Genomic DNA, 19519 nt, shown 5'->3' with positions numbered 1-19519 from the left:
CTAGGTCTGTTGGAAGAAATTTGTTGTATGGTGCACAGACAAGTCTGTTGATCCCCTATCTGCCCCTCTCTCTGAGGTCCTGTGGTTTATCCTTTCTCTTGCCTAGAAAGGCTCTGCTAGGGGCACTCTTAAAGGTTTCTTTTCAGCTATTTCTGCTTTTTTGAGGTTGTATGTTCAGCCTTCTTGATGTCTCAAGGGTCTTAGACATCTTTTTCCAACATCCCCATTTATTATACCCCAATGGGTCCTGAAATTGGTTTTGGCATCTCTGATGTGCGCTCCTTTCGAGCCTTTCCACATTGTCCTCTGAGGCTTCTTACTTTGAAAACAGCCTTCCTTGTGTCCATTACATTTGCCCTTTGGGTGAGTGAGCTGCAGTCATTGTCATCTAAGCCGCCCTACCTTTCAATCTATCTCGATAAAGTGATGCTTCATACTAGGGCCTCCTTTTTGCCAAAAGTGGTTACGGGCTTCCATGTAGGCCAATCTGTCATCTTGCCTACTTTTCATGCATCCCCAACATCCTTTTAAGAAAGAGGAGAGACTCCACCGCCTATACCCTAAAAGAGTGTTGGTTTTCTACCTTGATTGTACAAAAGAATTTTGGGTGGATGATCAACTCTTTGTCGGTTATGTGGATGCGAACAAAGGTCGTGCAGTGCAAAAGAGGACCATCTCCAAATGGTTCGTATTCTGCATTAAGAACTGCTGTGCACTGTCCAAAACCCCCCTGAGGGTTTGCACGCTTATTTTGCCCGAGCTAAAGCTGTGATCACTGTATTAGCACGCAGAGTTCCAGTCCAGGCGGCAATGTTGGCATCGCTGCACACATTTACCAAACACTACAGCCTGGACAGTCAGGTCCACAGAAACGGGTACATTGCCCATTAGGTCCTGCAGGACTTTCTAGTATGATCTTGGGTCACAGACCTGGTATTGCTTTTGTATCTATTCGAAGGTAAGGAATCTGCAACTAGAATTCTCTATCAGATGAGCAAGTTTCTTACCTTCGGCAACACCTTATCTGGTAAAGACGATATCCAGTTGCAGATTTCTTACTGATCCTCCTATACTCCCCGCTCTACAAATTGATTTGTTGGAGCAGTTACTCCCCTTTCAGGGCCTTAGTTTTGACGCACTAGTAGTCAGTGTTCTTCGTGACTCTGCGCATCTGGTGTGGAAAGTTGTGCAAAGAAACTGACAGCGTGCCAGGGTGGCACCTATATAGGAAATGCAACATCATATCTGGGGCAGATGAAGCCAATGATGGACTCAGAGGTGATCTACGCCATCTAATGGCACGCAGGGGTACTGCTTACGAAAAATCTCTGGATCCAGTTTGACGCCTGGGGAAATTCAAAAGTAAGGAATCTGCAACTAGATATTGTCTCTTCCAGATAAGGCGTTATCGAAGGTAAGTAACTTGTTCTTCAACTCCATCATCCCCAGTGCTTTAGGCTCCCCAAAAACCATTTGTTGAAGAGATATTGCCTCACCTATACAAAAAAAACGAAAACCAAATCATAACAAGACTTATAAGTATCATGATCAACAATTGTCTTGCTTTTAAACCCTTTTGAGTGCAGCAGTTTTGTACTATAGTCAAACTGACTTGATAAATGCTCACAGCACATTTCACTGACCTTTTGTTCAGTAAAAAATTCTGCAATAAACAATTAGCCATCTCTCTCTCTACGTATATATTCATTTTGTATGATATGATTTATAAAGAAATAAGAATAAAAAATATTAAAACGGTGGGCAGATATTGAGTTAATAGACTGAAGTGATGGTATGAACAAGATAAAGAAATGTGAAATGGAAAAGCAAGCTCTTTTGATGTTTTTTAAGTGGTGCAGGAAGAGGGATGATACCTTATAAGGAAAAGGTCTTGAATTCTGTGCCAATAGGGTTTGTGTTTCTGAAGGTGGCTGTAGCTACAGAACATTTTCCTAGTCAACAACCACTTTGCAAGTCCCCTGAATGCCAGAGCAGATAAACTGAGCAGAGATTGTCTGGCAAATTACGAGTCATGTCTACATTCCAAGTTGGGCAGGGTGTATTCAACCACTGGGGAGAGCCCCCGCAAGATCTTTTTGCCACGGTCGATAATGTGCTGTCAGTAGTTTTGTGTGTTGGAGTCTCAGAACACTCTTTAGGAGACACATTTTGGCTGGAATGGAGTAAGGGACTCCTGTAAGCCTCTTCACCAGTACTTTTCCTTCCCCAAGTTCTGAAGGAGATAAAGAGCACAAGTCACTGAGTTGACCCAGATTAGGCAAAGAGAGTGTACCTGCTACAGCAGTAAGTTAGAATCCTTTACCTGGACATCCATATTGTACACCTCCATCTGTGGAGATTGAATAGTGGAAATTAACCAAATTTGATTTGCCCTTTGAATTGATGGATGTCATCCTTGCCACCAGCTCCCCTGCACTAAATCCATCTGCAGTGGATTCTTGGACAAATTTGTAACCTGGTGTGGTGCCAGGGACACCAATTTCTTACAAGCTAACTTGTGAGAGGCTCCATTGCTTAGACCCAAAAAGGTTTTAAGTTTTATATTGATAGTTCCAAGGACCATTGAGTTGGCCATCAGCTATTTGTGAAGTTTTATGAAGCAGGTAAAGGCAAAGTTGTGCAGAAGAGTACCCTATAGAGATGGATAGTCCTCTGCATCAGGAACTGCTTTGTAACAACCAAGACGCAATCCCCCTAGGATTTTAGAGCCCATCCACCAGAACGAAGGCAGTTACCACTGTGTTCGTGCGAGGGGTGCCAGTTCTTGATATCTGCCAGGCTGCAACATGGATGTTGTTGCATAAATTCATGCAGATCTACTTCCTTGACAGCGAAAACCTTTTGGAAAGTTGCTTTGCCTACTCGGTTCTACAAGACTTGTTAGTCTGAACCCAGTCCACAGTCCCTCCACTTTGGAGAGGGACTGCCTTTGTATCAATGCTAAGGTGAGGAATGCACATTTGGAAGTATCCCTCAGAACACGTTACTTATATTAGGTAACTCTTTTTGGTGGATACTTTATCCAAGAACCTACACTCAGATTCCTCACTTCCCTCACACCTTACCATTCTGTTGAATGGCCTCTTTTAACAACTAGAAAAGGTCACCAGTTGGTGATCAACACAGTGTTACCAGCAGTTGTTCAAGCAGTGAGTCAGAGGACACGGAAATAGAAAGAGACAACAGTGTACAGGGATTTGTTCCATGTTGCTCCACTTTGTCACTTTCAGGATGGTATGGAGCCAATGGAGATCTGTCAATGTGCAATGGTAGCACTGCACCAATATTCTCCAGATCCAGTCTGTCTGGCGCCAGGTGGATGTTCTTAGATGAGTAATCTGCAGTTCAATAAAGCATTACCGAAGATAGATAACCTGCTCTTTCCATATCAGTTTTCATTTTTGCCATATACATTGGAAAAATGCATAGTTTACATATGCAATCAGCAGAAGATCTTCATAAAACAGACAAGGGATTAAGACTAGACACCTTCCTGAAATTTTCAGAGACCCATCACATTTGTAGAATCAAAGAATATGTTCACACAAAAATTAAAGCTTATTATAAAGAAATACTATAAATAGTGCAAGTGTGCACCCTTTGTGAAAGTAAACAATGACTTTGTACTTGGATGCCAGCAATGATTGTTGACTTGTATTTCTTAGTTTCAGAAATAATTGTATGATTATAAATAGTTTGTTACTTACCCATAAAGGACCTGAGAGGCCCAAAATACATGAAGGTTTTTGCTAACAAAAATTGAAAGCTATCCAATAAAAGATAACAAAGGGTAAACAAAGTCTTCATGAACTATAAAGGGAATCTTTTGCGCTAACAAACTATGATGTCTTCATGAAACATAACCTGGGGCAAGGAGACCATTTTGATGGGCTCAATGGTTGACATTTCACACTGCATTTCTTAATTTGGTGCAGTCCTGTGATTGGTGGTTTTTGTCCTTTAGAACACCAGACAGATTAAAGTCCTAACAATTGATAATAAGTATGGGGCACCGCATCTGATCTAGCCAGCTGGCTTTTAAGATGGTGTGATTTGATCCTGGTCGACTCTATCCAGTAAGCGTGGCTACCTTGAGTGAAGTTTGACTCACCTAGATCTACCATGCACACCCTGACCCTGTAAGAATTAAATTTTTTCGGGGACTTTTTGATTGAACTGATCTGTCTTCCCAACTGTTATTGGGCTGTTCTTCTTTAAGCAGCACTTTTGTGCAGCGATTTACATTTTCACCATTATTTTTTTAATGTTTTTATGCTTCTGAGCTTTACTTCCCTTCTTATTTATAGAATTAAATCAGATGATGTACTAATTGTTTTCTCCCTACATTATGTGAGAAGGTAAGGTTTCGGCAGAATTGTTTAGCAATTAATAACTTAAACACCCTTGTTGTTTATCATTGCCCACCCTTCAGAATGATATCCTTAAATCAGCAATGTAAATTAATTTATTGGATGCTCCATTTAACTGCTTTGTAAATTGTGCACTGTTTTCTGTTAGCTAACACTAAGAAACATTTCTAAATATATCCATCAAAAGAAACCACTTTTAGTTATTGTTCTTTCAGGTCCTGACTGTTGAGGGGCAGAGCACTGATCAGCCTCCAGGCTATTCAAAATCAGATGTATTACGTGTTATAGGGCCTGTGCGGCTTTGAAATGATCTTTCTGGAGACAGAGGAATATATTAACTGGAATAAACTAATGCTTGATTTGAAGACTATCTGTCTCACAAGCTCTATTAATGCTTTCTTTTCATAAATAGTGTGATGCAAGGACTCCGTCAACTGATTATAAACACAATGTGGTCCGCACACAGACACTGTGATGGCAGGTAGCTCTTTTTGAAAAAAACACTGGAAGTTCATTTAAAATCCTTTGCTGACCGTCTGAAATTAAAACATTTGAGTTAAACATGACTTTTCTCACAATATGTTTAGTAAATTATTCTACTTTTCACCATTTGTTGTTTTTTCTAATAGGATTCTCATTGTTCTCTTGCTTCTTCTTCGGTTCATTTCCTTTGAAGGTTAAGATAGCCAAATTGAGAGAAGACAAAATGGTGGGGAGTTAAGAAAGGCAGAGGAAGAGAGAGAACTAAGAAGAAGGGAAAAGGGAGACAGAGAATAAAGAAAAGAGTAGATAAAAATCAAGAGATGTATACATCAAGACCTTTAGTCTCTGAAAAAGTGAATGGGGATGATTGTGCATGTCAAGAATTTATAAATGTTTTCCTTTCTCGCCATTCAATGATTTATATTTCTTTCAAGAGTTCTATTTCATTTTGCTAGTTGAAGGTAGAAAACCCAAGCCTAGGTTTAACTGCCCTGTTGGAAGGTTCTGTGTAATATAAAGTATTTGATCCACAAACAAATTATGAAGTTCACCAATTTTTTTCTGTTTTAGAGCTGAGGCATCTCTTCACCATATAGCAGAACTCAATCCATATGTCAGTGTCACTTCATCTACCTCTCCTCTGGATGAGAATACAGATCTTTCCTTCCTCAAGCAGTACCAGGTAGGGAATATTAATATTTTATTATGTGGAAGAAGGCATGGATTTCTGTATATATATGCAGAATTTCAGATAGAGTTTAATCATTTCTGTTGCAATGGTTTTGATAAAGTTTCTGTCACTTAATAAAGCTGTGGAATGTGTGTGTGATTGATTGCTCAGATGTACTTTCACAACAAAGAAAGAATAGCCTTGAACACACACACACACACACCAGAGAGCACAAGATATATTCTTTTCCTGACTTGCTATATTGTAGAAAAAGGATTTTTACATTTTGCCCACAATGTTGTCTCATATGTTTTTTTTCTTTCTAGTACGCACTTTCTTAACATCGCCAGTAGTATTACTCATGTTTTGACAAACGTTGTAATGGGGTATTTTTTCTAGAAGATGGGTGCAAGCGAATCATTGGCATCATACAGGCAAACATAAGATGTGATTACATTGAAACAAATATTTCATGGAAATTAACAACTGTATAATCCTAGGTCTATGGAAGTTCGTACTCGCGCTCCCAACACTATGTTTAATCCCAGGGTCCCTCGTAGACCACTCTGATGCACCGGACACCCAGAAGGCGTCTTACCACTAATAGAGGGGACAGTGATGCTATAATCTTGATGCCATCTGAGTCACTTCAAAGAGACTATAAACTACCAAGCAACCCTACCTGCTACCCTTTGTACACAGTCCTGGCCCCCTGACTCCATTATTTGTTTCTCACTTTTCTTGCTTGAACATTCTCCAACGCATTCCAAGACTCGTGAATCTGTTGGTGCTTTAACCATGGCAGAAAAAGAACTCAAAACATCCCTTAAACTTTCCAAAGCCGAGCCTCCATCCCTGGACTTGCCGATCTAAGGTAAAGCAGATGATAATGCCACTTTAGAAATTATTCTAAAAAAATTAAATGAAGTCCACAGTCTCGCTAAATTAACAAAATGCAGCACAGACGTAATGAGGATTGAACTGAGTGCCATTAGGGCAAACATAAGCAGCATCACTGACAAACATTCTGATGCTCAGCAGTAAGCGTTGTGGAAGATTTATCAGCCGAAACATAGAAAACTGAAAACGCTCCAATCATCTACAAAAACTCTTCATAAGGAAGTTGCAGAATTAGACAACAGAAACCGCAGAGGAAACCTATGAGTATTAGGCATCCCGGAAGGAACTGAAGCATAACCATATCCTCTGGATCTTCCTAAAAATATGTATTTCACAATACTACTCAAAATCAGCAGTTGACACACGGAAAGGTATACTGGCTCTGCGACCCCGACTCAGAAAACGTAATCTAGATTTCTCATTAAAAAATTCAGAGTTCTTGTGGATGGCAGAAGCCCTATCTTCGTCGATGCTAGAGCCCTTACAACATTCCTGGATGAGCGAAAAGATCATGAAATGGAAACCCAATTTTCCAACTGTAGAAAACACTAACTCCCTGTCTGATCTAATATACAAATTGAAGTTGGATGTTTGTTGGGGCTACACAACTTATTCCTTGCTTCCTCTTCTTCTGCAAATAAGATACCAATCTCTCTTCCCTATTCTATATTTGTTTTTGCAGTGAATCAATTGGGCAAAACTAGTGGCAATTACTAACTTAGAAAAACCCTTCTTGATAATGTGCCCTGTTGTAACTCCCTAAATGCATGCTTAGAAAAATGTAGGTCTGTAAACTCAGTTGTAACCAGGATACGCTCTTGACCAGCCCACTAAGCTCCGTACCTTGCACCTATTCTACTAAGTTCTCAATTGCATGCTACTGTTGACCGTTACACCTTACATCAAGCATGTACAATTTAGTAGAGGTTTGCTGATTCTCTTCCTATGGTGGATAGTAGATATATTGCTGTAAATGCCCACTCCCCCCTTAGTTTACCCACAGTGCCGTACACCTGTGTTCATGTTCTAAGAGCGCTGTTCATATACAGATCATTTGTGACTTAAGGTTTATACTTTGTTCAATTTATAGATTATTACTTACTCATCAGCCTTGTTGCCGTAGGTTGACGTCTCTCTGTCATCTCCTCCAATTTGCCTCTCTTGGGTGGGATAAGTGGGGGGGTTCGAAGTGACAGGGGCCAGAGGTCTTTTGGATGGGTTTATGTTTGTTTAGAACTTTCTGTTTGTTTACAGTGTTTGGTTTTGAATCACTCCTCGCTATGATAAGGATTGTGCAAACACTGATGCAAACACTGACTGATAGCTTATTTTATGCCCAGTTACCTACCAGGACGTCCCACTCATGTACTGTTTAAGTATACACCTGCTCCTTGTAAAACTCAGACTCCCCGCAATATACCATTCCCTATTAGCGACATACTGTGTTCTCGTAGCACCAATCAACCATCCATCCCCGCAAGATGGCTAATCCACTCACCACTAATAGCTTCAAAATAGTTTCACTGAACATTAAGGGGCTCAACCACCCATAAAGCGTTAAAAAAAAACAAGTGAGATCTATTTGTTGCAACTTAAGGCTGACCTCATACTTCTAAAAGAAACTAAAACTGACCATAAAGAAGCTGCTTCCCTTAACAAAAAATGGACAAGTGTGGTGATCTGTTTCCCTGCTATGATTAAAAAGAAAACGGGGTCATAATGATAATCTCAAAAAAATCCAACCTTAAATTAATATTCTACTCCACTGACGACGAGGGCAGGCTAGCAACCACAAAACTCTGTCAGAATGGAAAATATATTCACCTCATTCACCTTTATGGCCCAAACACTGATGTCCCTGATTTTTGGGATTCAGTGAGTGACACCTTAAAAAAACATACCTGAAGATGAACTGACGATAGTTGGTGGAAATTTCAGTCTCAAACTTGACCTAACCCGGGACAGATAATTAAAGTTCTCCTTGCACTCTTCAAAGTCTCACGATTACAACACCCTGCCATTAAAGATTATACCTTTTTTTCTTATTTCCACATTCTCATACTCAGGAATTGACTATCTTCTTATAGCATGCGCCTTTACCCACCTCATTGATCAAACAGACATTCTTCCTGTTTAATATCTGACTACTCGTGTATATCCCTGACAATCGATGGGACTCAGATTAAACCCAATGACAAAATATGGTGCTTTACTGATGAATTGATAAAAGATGACATTTCCAGATGACGTGTAGAAACAACTATTCTTAACTGCATTAGTGAAAATAAACCACCTGATATTTCAGTACCCAGCTTTTGTGAAGCTTTAAAAGCAACTATCAGGGACACCCTAATAGACTTTCAGTCAAAACTAAACAAAGAAACCAACAAGAAGATATGTGCCTTAGAAATAGAAATGAAAAGACTTGAAACACTCCACATCTTGAACCACAACCCCACTACCCTCACACTCTTAAACAAAAAATATGAATACAATAACCTACTAAGTTAGAAAGCAGGGGGTCTGGATCAATAAATTAAAAAGTCTGAACTGTGTGAAGTAAACAAAACAGGGAAAATGCTTGCTTCCTATTTGAAAAATAAGCAAAATTAAAACAAAATATGAAGTCCATCAAGGATAAATTGAACAACATACAAACGAGCCCTCAATTGATTCTAGATGTCTTCAAAGAATTTTATGAGCCACTATACCAGGATGACTATCTTTTCCGTTGCCTGTAAGTCCTATCCTGCTAAACTGAACCTACCACAACTATCCCGAGAATAGAAACAAAAACACAACTGTGCCAGCAGTGCAAAAGAAATACAGCTAGCAATAACATCTCTTAAGTCACATAAAGCCCCACGCCTGCACAGCTTTACCGCACATTTAAAAAAAACATTACATTTGTGCCCTCAGCAATCCCATACAATGGTGGGCCTATTCCAACACTTTGCAAAAACTGGCTCTCACCGGAACAACAAATGAAGCCACCATAGTGGTTATTCCCAAAGAAGGCAAATACATAACCTTAGCGAAAAAATTACCGACCCATTTCCCTAATCAGTGTGGATGCCAAGATTTATGCCAAATCTTATTGAAGCAATTAGAACCACTTCTGTAAGTGCATGCAAATACTGAACGAGCTGACTTTTGCCAGGAAAAATTAGCCTTTATCTTCAGCTACTGCTTTCAAATCCCTGCTCATGGAAATGTGTAGTGATTTCATGCTGAACTATACTTTCTGAAAGTATATTTTATTGTCAGTGTCTTAACACTGTACCATGGTATCACCTCACCACTTACAATGTGTTGATGCTTCTCATTCACAGTCCTATCTGACGTATTTTCTCACGTCTATTATGTACACCAACATATATGACTTGCTTTTTCCCTTTTAGCTCTTGTTTTTCATTGGTTGCTCTTGAAATTAAGTTTTTTTTTTTTGTGTGTGTATATTCTTATTTTTGAATTATACAAAAAAAACAAAATGTCTTTGAAATCAAATATTAACAGTTTTGAATGTTCAGTAAACACATTGTTCAAACTAATTATGTTTGGTCTCTGTGGATTTGCTTAATCCCTATTATTATATTAATGTGGCATGAAAAGGTTGCTTAAATAAGTATGAAAAATTGGAAATTCCATGGTTCAAGATTCCTTTGTCCCTGTAGGGAGTGGCATTTCTTTGTTCTGTGTGCTTTGTTATCTACATTAGTTATTCCATAACTTCACATGGCTGAATCATTCCCATTCATTAAGCTAGAGCCCCTAGCCTTGCTTGTGATGCTGAACACAGAGTATTTAGCATCGCATCCCACTACATTTGTTTTGGTTTTCTTCCCAAGCATTGATGCAAGCAATCCTGAAATGGACATGTTTTCCAAATCCCCTCACAGAATACCAATTGCCCAGCCAGCCTGACTCTTCTCCACCATAATACTCTAAGTATTTCATCCAAGCCAGGAAAGAAGCACATAACAACTAAAAGCTATCTCCACCACTCCTAGGGCCAGATGTAGGACACAGTTTGCACGTCGCAAACAGCGAATTTCGCTGTTTGCGACGTGCAAACTGCCATTGGCAGTGCACAAAACCCCTTTTGCGATTCGGTAACCTGGTTACCGAATCGCAAAACGGGTTTGCGAGTCGCAATTAGGAAGGAGAGTCCCCTTCCTAATTGCGAGTCGCAGTGCAATGCCAGATTGCTTTGTGACCGTGAACGCGGTCGCAAAGCAATCGCAGTTAGCACCCATTTCCAAAAGGGAAGGGGTCCCCAGGGGTCCCCTTCCCCTTTGTGAATGGCATGAAAAACATTTTTCCAGAGCCGGAAACGTTTCATTTTTTAGTTTTGTAATGCATTTCGTTTTCCTTTAAGGAAAACTGGCTGTATTACAAAAAAATAAACTGCTTTATTTAAAAGCAGTCACAGACATGATGGTCTGCTGTCTCCAGCAGGCCACCATCCCTGTGAGTGCCGGGAGTCTCAAGGGGGTCGCAAATTGCAACCCACCTCATTAATATTAATGAGGTGGGCCTTTGCGACCCCCTTGCGAGTCGCAGATGGTGTCAGACACCATCCTACATTCTGAATTGCGACTCGCAAATTGCGGGTCGCAATTCAGAATCTACGTACATCTGGCCCCTAGTCTCTAATTCCCCACCCTACCTCACACCCTTATACCTGTTGTGTAGCTGGCTAAGGACACAATCATTGGCTTTGTCTTTGAACCACGAGAGGGCAGAGACAGGTCAAAGATAAGGCCAGTGGAGGAGTCCAAAGGGGCTCTCTAGGTAAAGGAAGCAGCTCAAGCTGCTGAATGTAGCTCTGACCCACCCTTGACCCTGATTGACAGCCTCAGTTCCTGACATTTATTTGGTCAACAGACAAGGAATCAAGTACTAATTGTTAGATGCTGTGAGTGTTTCAAAATGCTGCGTGAAATATTCAGAACACTGCTGTCTGACCTCTTTGATCACTCGGCATGCCCAGTTCCCCTGCCTCTTGGTGTTATGAATTTTCTTCACTTCCATGATATTGACCTAGCTTATTCGTCTGCAATACCACTAACCTAGAGATAATATTATTTGTGTGCTGGCCCCCTTGTTTTCACCATACAACCAAGTTAATGCATTGAGCACAATCCACTTACCTCTAGTGACAGTTACCCAGCTTTCTAAAAACTACGCCATGAATACTACAGATGTTCCTTTAGATTACACAGGACTGTCAGTGAGGGTCCAAAGGACCGGGACAGATCTCAATAATGTGTCATCATTATCTGTGTGTGAGCCACTGCATGGGCATACTTCACCAAAGTATAGAAGCATAGACAGTTACCGGAAAGCTGAAAATGTACTTTAGCATTCTTCCGCTGTGAACCCAGGCACAGAGAGCCTTCTCCTCACACATCACAATTCCCAACTACCTCCTTGAGGAAGATGTCTTTACCTAATCCTTCTCAAGGGAAATGATGTTCCTTTTCCTCTCAACAGCAATGGAATCGTCAAGAATCCCCAGTTCCTGAAACCATGCTACAAACTCCCCCTTCTGAACGAAAGAATCGGTGCATCCGATTATGGTTACAACAGCTGTCCATATTAGAGTCTGACACAAAAAAAAATATGATATTTAATAGCAGTCAGCAAATAATACAAAATAGTGTGCTTGGTTGCTATGCTCTGAACTACAAAGCTAAAATGTATGCCTTTTATAAATCACATTAAACAAAAACAGCCAGCCACCATTTTTGCAGACACAGTGTGTTTCCTGTATTGACTGGTATCTTAAGGTCTGAAGAAAGGCATCTTGCTTGTCTGCACTCTTGTTTCATCTGCATAGACGAGAGCCTGGAAGGGCTGGGGGAGTTCCAGGACATAAAAGTTGAGCCATTTTTTTATTAAGCCTCCACAAGTTCGACTTAGGTAAACCACGAAAGAGACTCAGAGATATCTCAGGATACAAATATCTTTCCTAATGCAATAAGGCTGAACAAAAGGGGAAAGGACCCCCAAGGAAAATTGTATCAGTTGGTGTCCTGGGTGGGACAGGGACACTAATATAGATTTTTTTAAAAAAAAGGAAAAAGTGAATAGTGGATGAGCAGCCAGAGCCACTCATATGTTAATCACTGTTCCTAACAGAAAATGCCCCATAATACTCTAGGGCTTTGGGATATTACATATTGTCTTGTTGAAGGTTCCCCTAGAAGAGGCAGAGACACCACCAAATATTTGTTTATGTGGTGAGGGGCTGTAGAGAGTGCAGCAGCCTCCAAACAGCATTAAAAAAGTGGTAAGTCACCGGGGTCATTACATTAATGACCCAGGGAGAGCTTATCATATTTTTTAAAGTAGTCTGTGCTGGAGCTGTATGTTCTTCAGATGGAAAGTGGAGACATCTGGTGGTTGGTTCTGTGGTTGTACTTTGTGCCTTGAAAAGTGGTAAAAGAATGAAATGTTGTTTTTTAAAAGACTTTATTCAAAATATTGTATGACATTCACTTTTATTAAACATTACAATATATGAATTTATGAAATATACATTTGATTATAGATATTAGTGACTTTTTGACAAATCCAGTACGTTTGCCTTACTTAAAATGACACCCTTTATTATGTAACACATAGCCAGCTGTGCACGCAAGCAGGGGGTTGGGTGTGGGGCCTGTCCTTAATGCTCCATAATTATGGCCCTTATACAAAATCGTCTAGACTGTTAATCATATATACCTTGGCCTGCCTGATAAATCGCTACGGGAACTCTATGTTCCTGCACTATGTAGTGAAGAATGCAACAGGCCAGCTTTTTATGTTTTTTTGGCACTGAGACCACATGATTCACATATGCAGGTCATTGCCGGTAAAGGTAATGCCTGCCGGTAAAGGGAGAATGTTTAAGGTACTGGTAATTCATCATATTATTCACCCATTTCCCCAGTTTTCATGCCCACCATATTTTGCCTTTACACCACAAAATGGATCTCATGATTGTGTGGCAAGCTCCATACTTTCTGCGAAAAATTCAAGACATATATTTTTTATATTTCCTCTACTCTCTATGCGACTATCGTTAGTTCTTGCTTGTAATTGTAGCTGCTCTTTTAATATCACCTATTTTGTTTCCTCAGCAGTGCCAAGAAAGTGTACATATAAAACGTAAAATAGTAAATGCTCCTTTTGTCCATAGAATGACGCTGCCCCGCCCCCTGCCCTCTTCAAGGCTGCCCATCCAACAGTTTAAAAACCTGTTCTTCACAACGCTTCCCTTTCGGACATAATGTTTCTATATTGGTTTGAGTAATCCATATTTGTATTTGGGGCCAGGTAATCAGACAATGCTCTGATATTTGTCATTGCAGTACTCTTGATTGTTTCTTGCATAATTCATTGAAACTCAAGATGATAGTTTATTGTCCCTTGCTGTAACAATTCCACCGCCTCTCATTCCTGTTATTTACCTTACTGGGGGTTGTGTGCACCATTCCATAAAACCGGAGTTCCGGCATTTATATTGAAATGCTATCAGCAAACAAATTAAAAAGTAAAAGTTAAAGAAAGTGAAACCTATTTACAAAGCAAAGCTTTAAACAGCTCGCAGTTACAGCATCGACAGGAAAATGGGAGGGGAAAGGAAGGGACTAATATGTGTCTGTTCTTGTAACAAGAATGGATTTCTCAGAAGAACAAGTAGGGTATCTTGAAGATGCATTTTAGTTTATCAGATCCTCGTTTTTGCTTGTGGTACTTTTAAGGAATACAGTTGTAAAATGCAAAGACCGGAAAATCGAATTCAGTAATTAGTGCAGACTAACGACTCATGCTGTTAAGGCAGTTGTCACTCTTGAATCCTTAACAATACAATGTTCTTATTTGCTTTTAAAACTGCTTATTTTCCTCACAATGGACATAAAATACTGTCGGATATTCACTTACCTATTTGTCAACTGTAGTGTAAATATAAAATACCGATCAATACAAAGTAATTTCCTTGTCTTTCCCCCCGTTACCAGGAGGTTCATCAGGTGTGCACGTTCATTCAAAGGACAGAAGATAAATAGTTTGTGTGTGTTGATAATCGCAGATTAAACAGATATTAACCATATTAGACAACTATCTAACTAAAACCCTAAATGAATGTGATTCTATTGTACTTTTGATGCTCTGCTGCGAACCCGAAGTTATGAAGGATTTGTAAGTAGGGGACTGTAAGATGGAGGTGAAATCAGTCAACAACATGTTCCCTTTAACTTTCTTAACTAGTCTACTAGCGCAGATCAGGATTATCAAAGTTGACTGATACTTCGTCCCTCATCTTAGCTAGTAGCCTCCCACAAAACCTCTTCTTTCCTCTGTGTTCAAAGTGAGACTTTCTAATTTGACTCATTTGACAAGTTCACACCACAGTATATCAGTGGGGAGGGTGCACTTTAGCTTTTCAGCGCATCACTGTGTGTCACCAAGCTAGAATTAATGACAGGCTATGTACCTGTTGCCAGTCTTGTTAGTCCTGATTTGAAGAAACAAACCCAAAAGGCAGGTCTCTGATGTGAACATTCTTTCCTTACCAAGCAAAGACAAGCTTTTCCACAAGATATCTCGAGTACACCTGGTCCTTTTTACAGGTCCAAACCATGCAATAGAAAATGTCGTTACAGACGTTGGATGTGGGGCAGCCCATATCCTCTAAACCCAGGCTCGAAGAATCATAAAAATGTTGCTAGATCTGCAGGTCTAGTGACTTAACTAATCTACTCGACCTATTTATAATGCTCTTGGCCCATAAACTGGTTTCAAATTATGTGGTCCTGGGCAAATATTTTACTTCACTGAGCCGCCATGTTTTTCTTTATCACGCATGAGAGCATCTTCAAATATGCGAGTTCTGCAATTCTGCTGTACAAAAACACTTTTGTTGGATGTAACAGACTAAACATTAGTTTCCTATATAATACAAATCCAGCCACATATACGCTACACATGACCGCTGACGTGCCTCTTAGTTCATATACTGCATTGTCATCAGGACGGGGGCATGAATGTTTCTCAAATCATGTTTAAAATATATCACTTTTAGTAAATACATACCAGAAGCATAAAGTAGTGCCACACTTATTTGCAATCAGCAGATTTTCCATTGAAATAGCAACAACATGTACCACTGACATGTTTTACTGATAAAACTATATAGTGTACAATGTTTAGAAATCACGTTTCTGCAAGTATTTTTCATTTGTAAATCTCCAAGTAAAGTGTTCTGATTTCCTTGTTACTATTTAAATCTTTGTTTTCATGACACTTATGAATTACAAAAAAAAATTATTTTGTAATTCCTGATATATTTTAAAATACTTGTACTATTCAATTACAAGCTGTTTAAATGTTGTGTTAGAAAAAAACTTAACATCTTACAGCCTTTTGTTTCATACTGATTGTCAAACAGCTCACTTGACAAAAACCTCTATGAGTAATAAGAGAAAGAAAAGTAAACATCATTTTCTAGGATAATATAAAACAATTAGTAACGTTAGACCTCAGTCCTTGAACAGACAGCAAATGTGTTAAAATATAAACAAGATTTAAAGGCATCATTATTGCTCATTCACTTTCTGAATGAACAGAACAGCTGTTCCTTCCAGCGTATGTTCATTCTCCAGAACTGAGAAGTAGGGGGTAAAAATACCTTGACCTGATAAAATCTGACTTGCCATGATGAGTGGGCGAGTAGTTTTTTGCAGGCCTGATACCCATCATCCGATTGACTTGTCCAGGAACAATTAAGTCATGTGTAAGTAATTAAAATGGATATATTTAAGTCTCATGCTACTGGATATCTTTTGTGTGTGTTCCAAAACTCTCATTAGTGATTCACTAATATTAGTTGTCCATGTGTATTCGGTTTTGTGTACTAATGATGCATAAGCCAGGAATTGTTAATGCTTGAGGCCATATTCACTCAGAAACTCTTGGAGAGATAGCAAGGACTATGTCTCCAGTAGTCGTTAGACAAACGTGCAGCCACTGAACCCATTCTTGTGGTCTAAACCATGTTCTATGTTTTGGAAATCCCAGCGGAGGTATGGTAGGGCCATACAGTGGGCTGGACACAGACTTGCTTACACGGCGTGCCGGACATTGCAAAACAGTGGCTGTCAGAACATTTGTAGAGGCATATCTTCCAGTCTGACCTAGAATTCTTGCGAGTAGTTCATTCTTGGCTGACACTCCAAACTCCTGGGTGAGCTTACCCTCCAACCGTCTAACCGTTGATCTGGGCTGCTAAATAGTACTGCTTGAGCTCAGGAAATCCAAGACCCTCCTCTAGAATCGGTCTTTTCAGTATATTTAAAGCTACTCCGTGACGGCCCGAGGCTCAGACAAAATCTACTGGTATTGTTCCTAGGTCTCTGACCCAACCAAGACCCTCAGTATCCAAATGGGAAGATTACTAAAATAATAGACTAATCTTGGAAGTGTCAACATTCTAATGATTGAAATTCTTCCCTTAACCGATAGCTGCAGGATTTTCCAAACGTCTGTGTTACCTTTGAACGTTAAAACCATGACCTCTAGATTGGCCGCTACCAAATACTGCACTGTTTTATATATCCCAACCCCCAGATATTGGAATGTTTGTGGTTCTTACATAATGTCCCTGATTGCTAACATCTCAGAGACTTGTCGCCTGGCAGGAGGTGTAAGGATTTATGGCTAATCCCATAGTCTCATCCCCCTCACATTTATTGTTACAGCTTGAATAGTGTTCAGTCTGCCCCCCCACCAGCCCAATACGTAAGGATACAAATGGGTACAGACTGATGCATTACAACTAGGTCAGTTACCCGCAGTGTGCATGTCTGGCAGTTGGATATAGGTCATCAGCAGCCTAAGGGGTGACAATCTCCATATTGTTGCTCTCGCTTTCGTAACTCTCCAAATTGAAGCTATTTTAGTTATTGTTGGTTGCAGTTGTGTGCTGGCAGTAGCTTCCTTGTCCTGTACCATTCTCTCTAACGCTGTTGTCTCTGCTTCTAATTGTCACTCCATGAGCTGGATTACCCTTCTGCGTTCAGTTTGCTGTGCTTTCTGTGCTGTTTGGATTGTTGCCTGGTTTTGCCATCTTTGCCGCCTTTCCACTTCTCTAGCGAATGCCTGGCTTCCGAGTGTAGGAGGCTGGCCTGGTTTGTAGTGGGTACCCAAGGTACTTATACCTTATACCAGGTCCATTTATTCCTTATTAGTGAAATGTAGTGAGTGTCTAGAAGCCAGGCTGTCTAGAGGTAGCTGTAGGCGGTGCCGCCAAGGTTGAACTAGAAGACATGCAAAGCTCTTGCAAAACAACTGTATTCACACAGTACTCAAACGCATGATAGACAAAACTCAGTGTTACCAAAAAAATAAAGGTACTTTATTTTAGTGACACATTGCCAAAGTAATTTGGAGACTATACTCTCTTAGGAGGTGTTAGAAATGGAACTTTGGTTGACAGTTAGGTAACCCCTTGTTCAAGCAAGGACCCTCACTCTAGTCAGAGTAGAAGAGAATCACCCTCTGCTAACCCCTGCTTACCCCCTTGGTAGCTTGGCAGAGCAGTAGGCTTAACTTCAGAGGGCTAGGTGTAAAGTATTTGTACCAACACACACAGTAGCTTAATGAAAACAGTAGAAAATGACACAACACAGGTTTAGAAAAACAGGAAATATTTATCTAATCAATACTGAAACGACAAAAATCCACAGTACACAAGTCAAGTTATCATTAAAAATGCCAAAAGAGTCTTTAAGTAGTTTTAAACACACACTAACACTGTTAGCGTGAAAAAGTACCTTGGATGCGTCAAAAATAACCCTGCACGGGCGAGTGCGCGTCAAAAAGGGCTTGCGATGCGTTGATTCCACTCACAAGCGGGACCTTGCATCGTTTCTCCTTTCGCCTGGTCGGGGCGTGTCGTTTCTTCTCTCTGCAGGAGAGCGATGAGTCAATCCAGTCATCACTCTCGGGACCGGGCAGGCCTTGCATTCTTTTTCCACGCCCAGCGGTACTTGAGTCGGAAATCCAGCCGCACGATGATCCGAAAACCCCCCAGCCTCCGTCAGCGATGCTGCACGCCGTTTCTCCTGCTCCGTGCGTTGATTCTTTGGTCGCGTTTCCGGCGAGCGTTGATTCTCAACTGCGGAGCTGGTGGCGCGTCGCTTCTTCAGCCGCAGATCAGAGTTGTGTCTATCTTTTCCCCGCACAGCGCTCTGTGCGTGGATTTCCTTGTCTTTAGGCTGCCAGCTTCACCTTTCAGGGTCCGAGGAACTGGATGGGCACCACAGGGCAGAGTGGGAGTCTCTCCAGAGACTCCAGGTGCTGGCAGTGAGAAGTCTTTGCTGTCCCTGAGACTTCAAACAACAGGAGGCAAGCTCTAAAGCAAGCCCTTCAAGATTTCTTCTCAAGATGGAAGGCACACAAAGTCCAGTCTTTGCCCTCTTACTCTGGCAGAAGCAGCAAGATAGCTCCACAAAGCACAGTCACAGGCAGGGCAGCTCTTCTTGCTCAGCTCTTCAGCTCTTCTCCAGGCAGAGGTTCCTCTTGTTTCCAGAAGGGTTTCTAAAGTCTGTGGTTTTGGGTGCCCTTCTTATACCCAATTTCTCCTTTGAAGTAGGTCTACTTCAAAGTAAAGTGTCTTTTGAATTTGAAATCCTGCCTTGCCCAGGCCAGGCCCCAGACACTCACCAGGGGGTTGGAGACTGCATTGTGTGAGGGCAGGCAGAGCCCTTTCAGGTGTGAGTGACCACTCCTCCTCTCCCTCCTAGCACAGATGGCTCATCAGGATATGCAGGCTACACCCCGGCTCCCTTTGTGTCACTGCCTAGTGTGAGGTGCAACCCGCCCAACTGTCAAACTGACCCAGACAGGGAATCCACAAACAGGCAGAGTCACAGAAATGGTATAAGCAAGAAAATGCTCACTTTCTAAAAGTGGCATTTTCAAACATACAATCTTAAAATCAACTTTACTAAAAAATGTACTTCTAAATTGTGAGCTCAGAGACCCCAGACTCCACATGTCCATCCGCTCCCAAAGGGAATCT

At 40.8% G+C, this 19519-nt stretch overlaps 1 protein-coding gene across 4 annotated transcripts in view; it reads left to right on the top strand.

The window, feature by feature from the left end:
• Positions 1-19519, top strand: part of UBA6 (ubiquitin like modifier activating enzyme 6) — a 610892-nt gene that overhangs the window by 116505 nt on the left and 474868 nt on the right. For all 4 annotated transcript variants that reach the window (XM_069235825.1, XM_069235816.1, XM_069235844.1 and 1 more), the window contains one exon: positions 5445-5556. In XM_069235825.1, the coding sequence (XP_069091926.1) occupies positions 5445-5556 (112 nt within the window). The remainder of the gene's footprint in view (positions 1-5444; positions 5557-19519) is intronic.

The sequence above is a fragment of the Pleurodeles waltl genome, chromosome 1_2, assembly GCF_031143425.1.
Source record: "Pleurodeles waltl isolate 20211129_DDA chromosome 1_2, aPleWal1.hap1.20221129, whole genome shotgun sequence".
Classification (NCBI taxonomy): domain Eukaryota; kingdom Metazoa; phylum Chordata; class Amphibia; order Caudata; family Salamandridae; genus Pleurodeles; species Pleurodeles waltl.
Note: the sequence above shows the minus strand (reverse complement) of the source record. Positions and strands in the feature narration are given on the sequence as shown.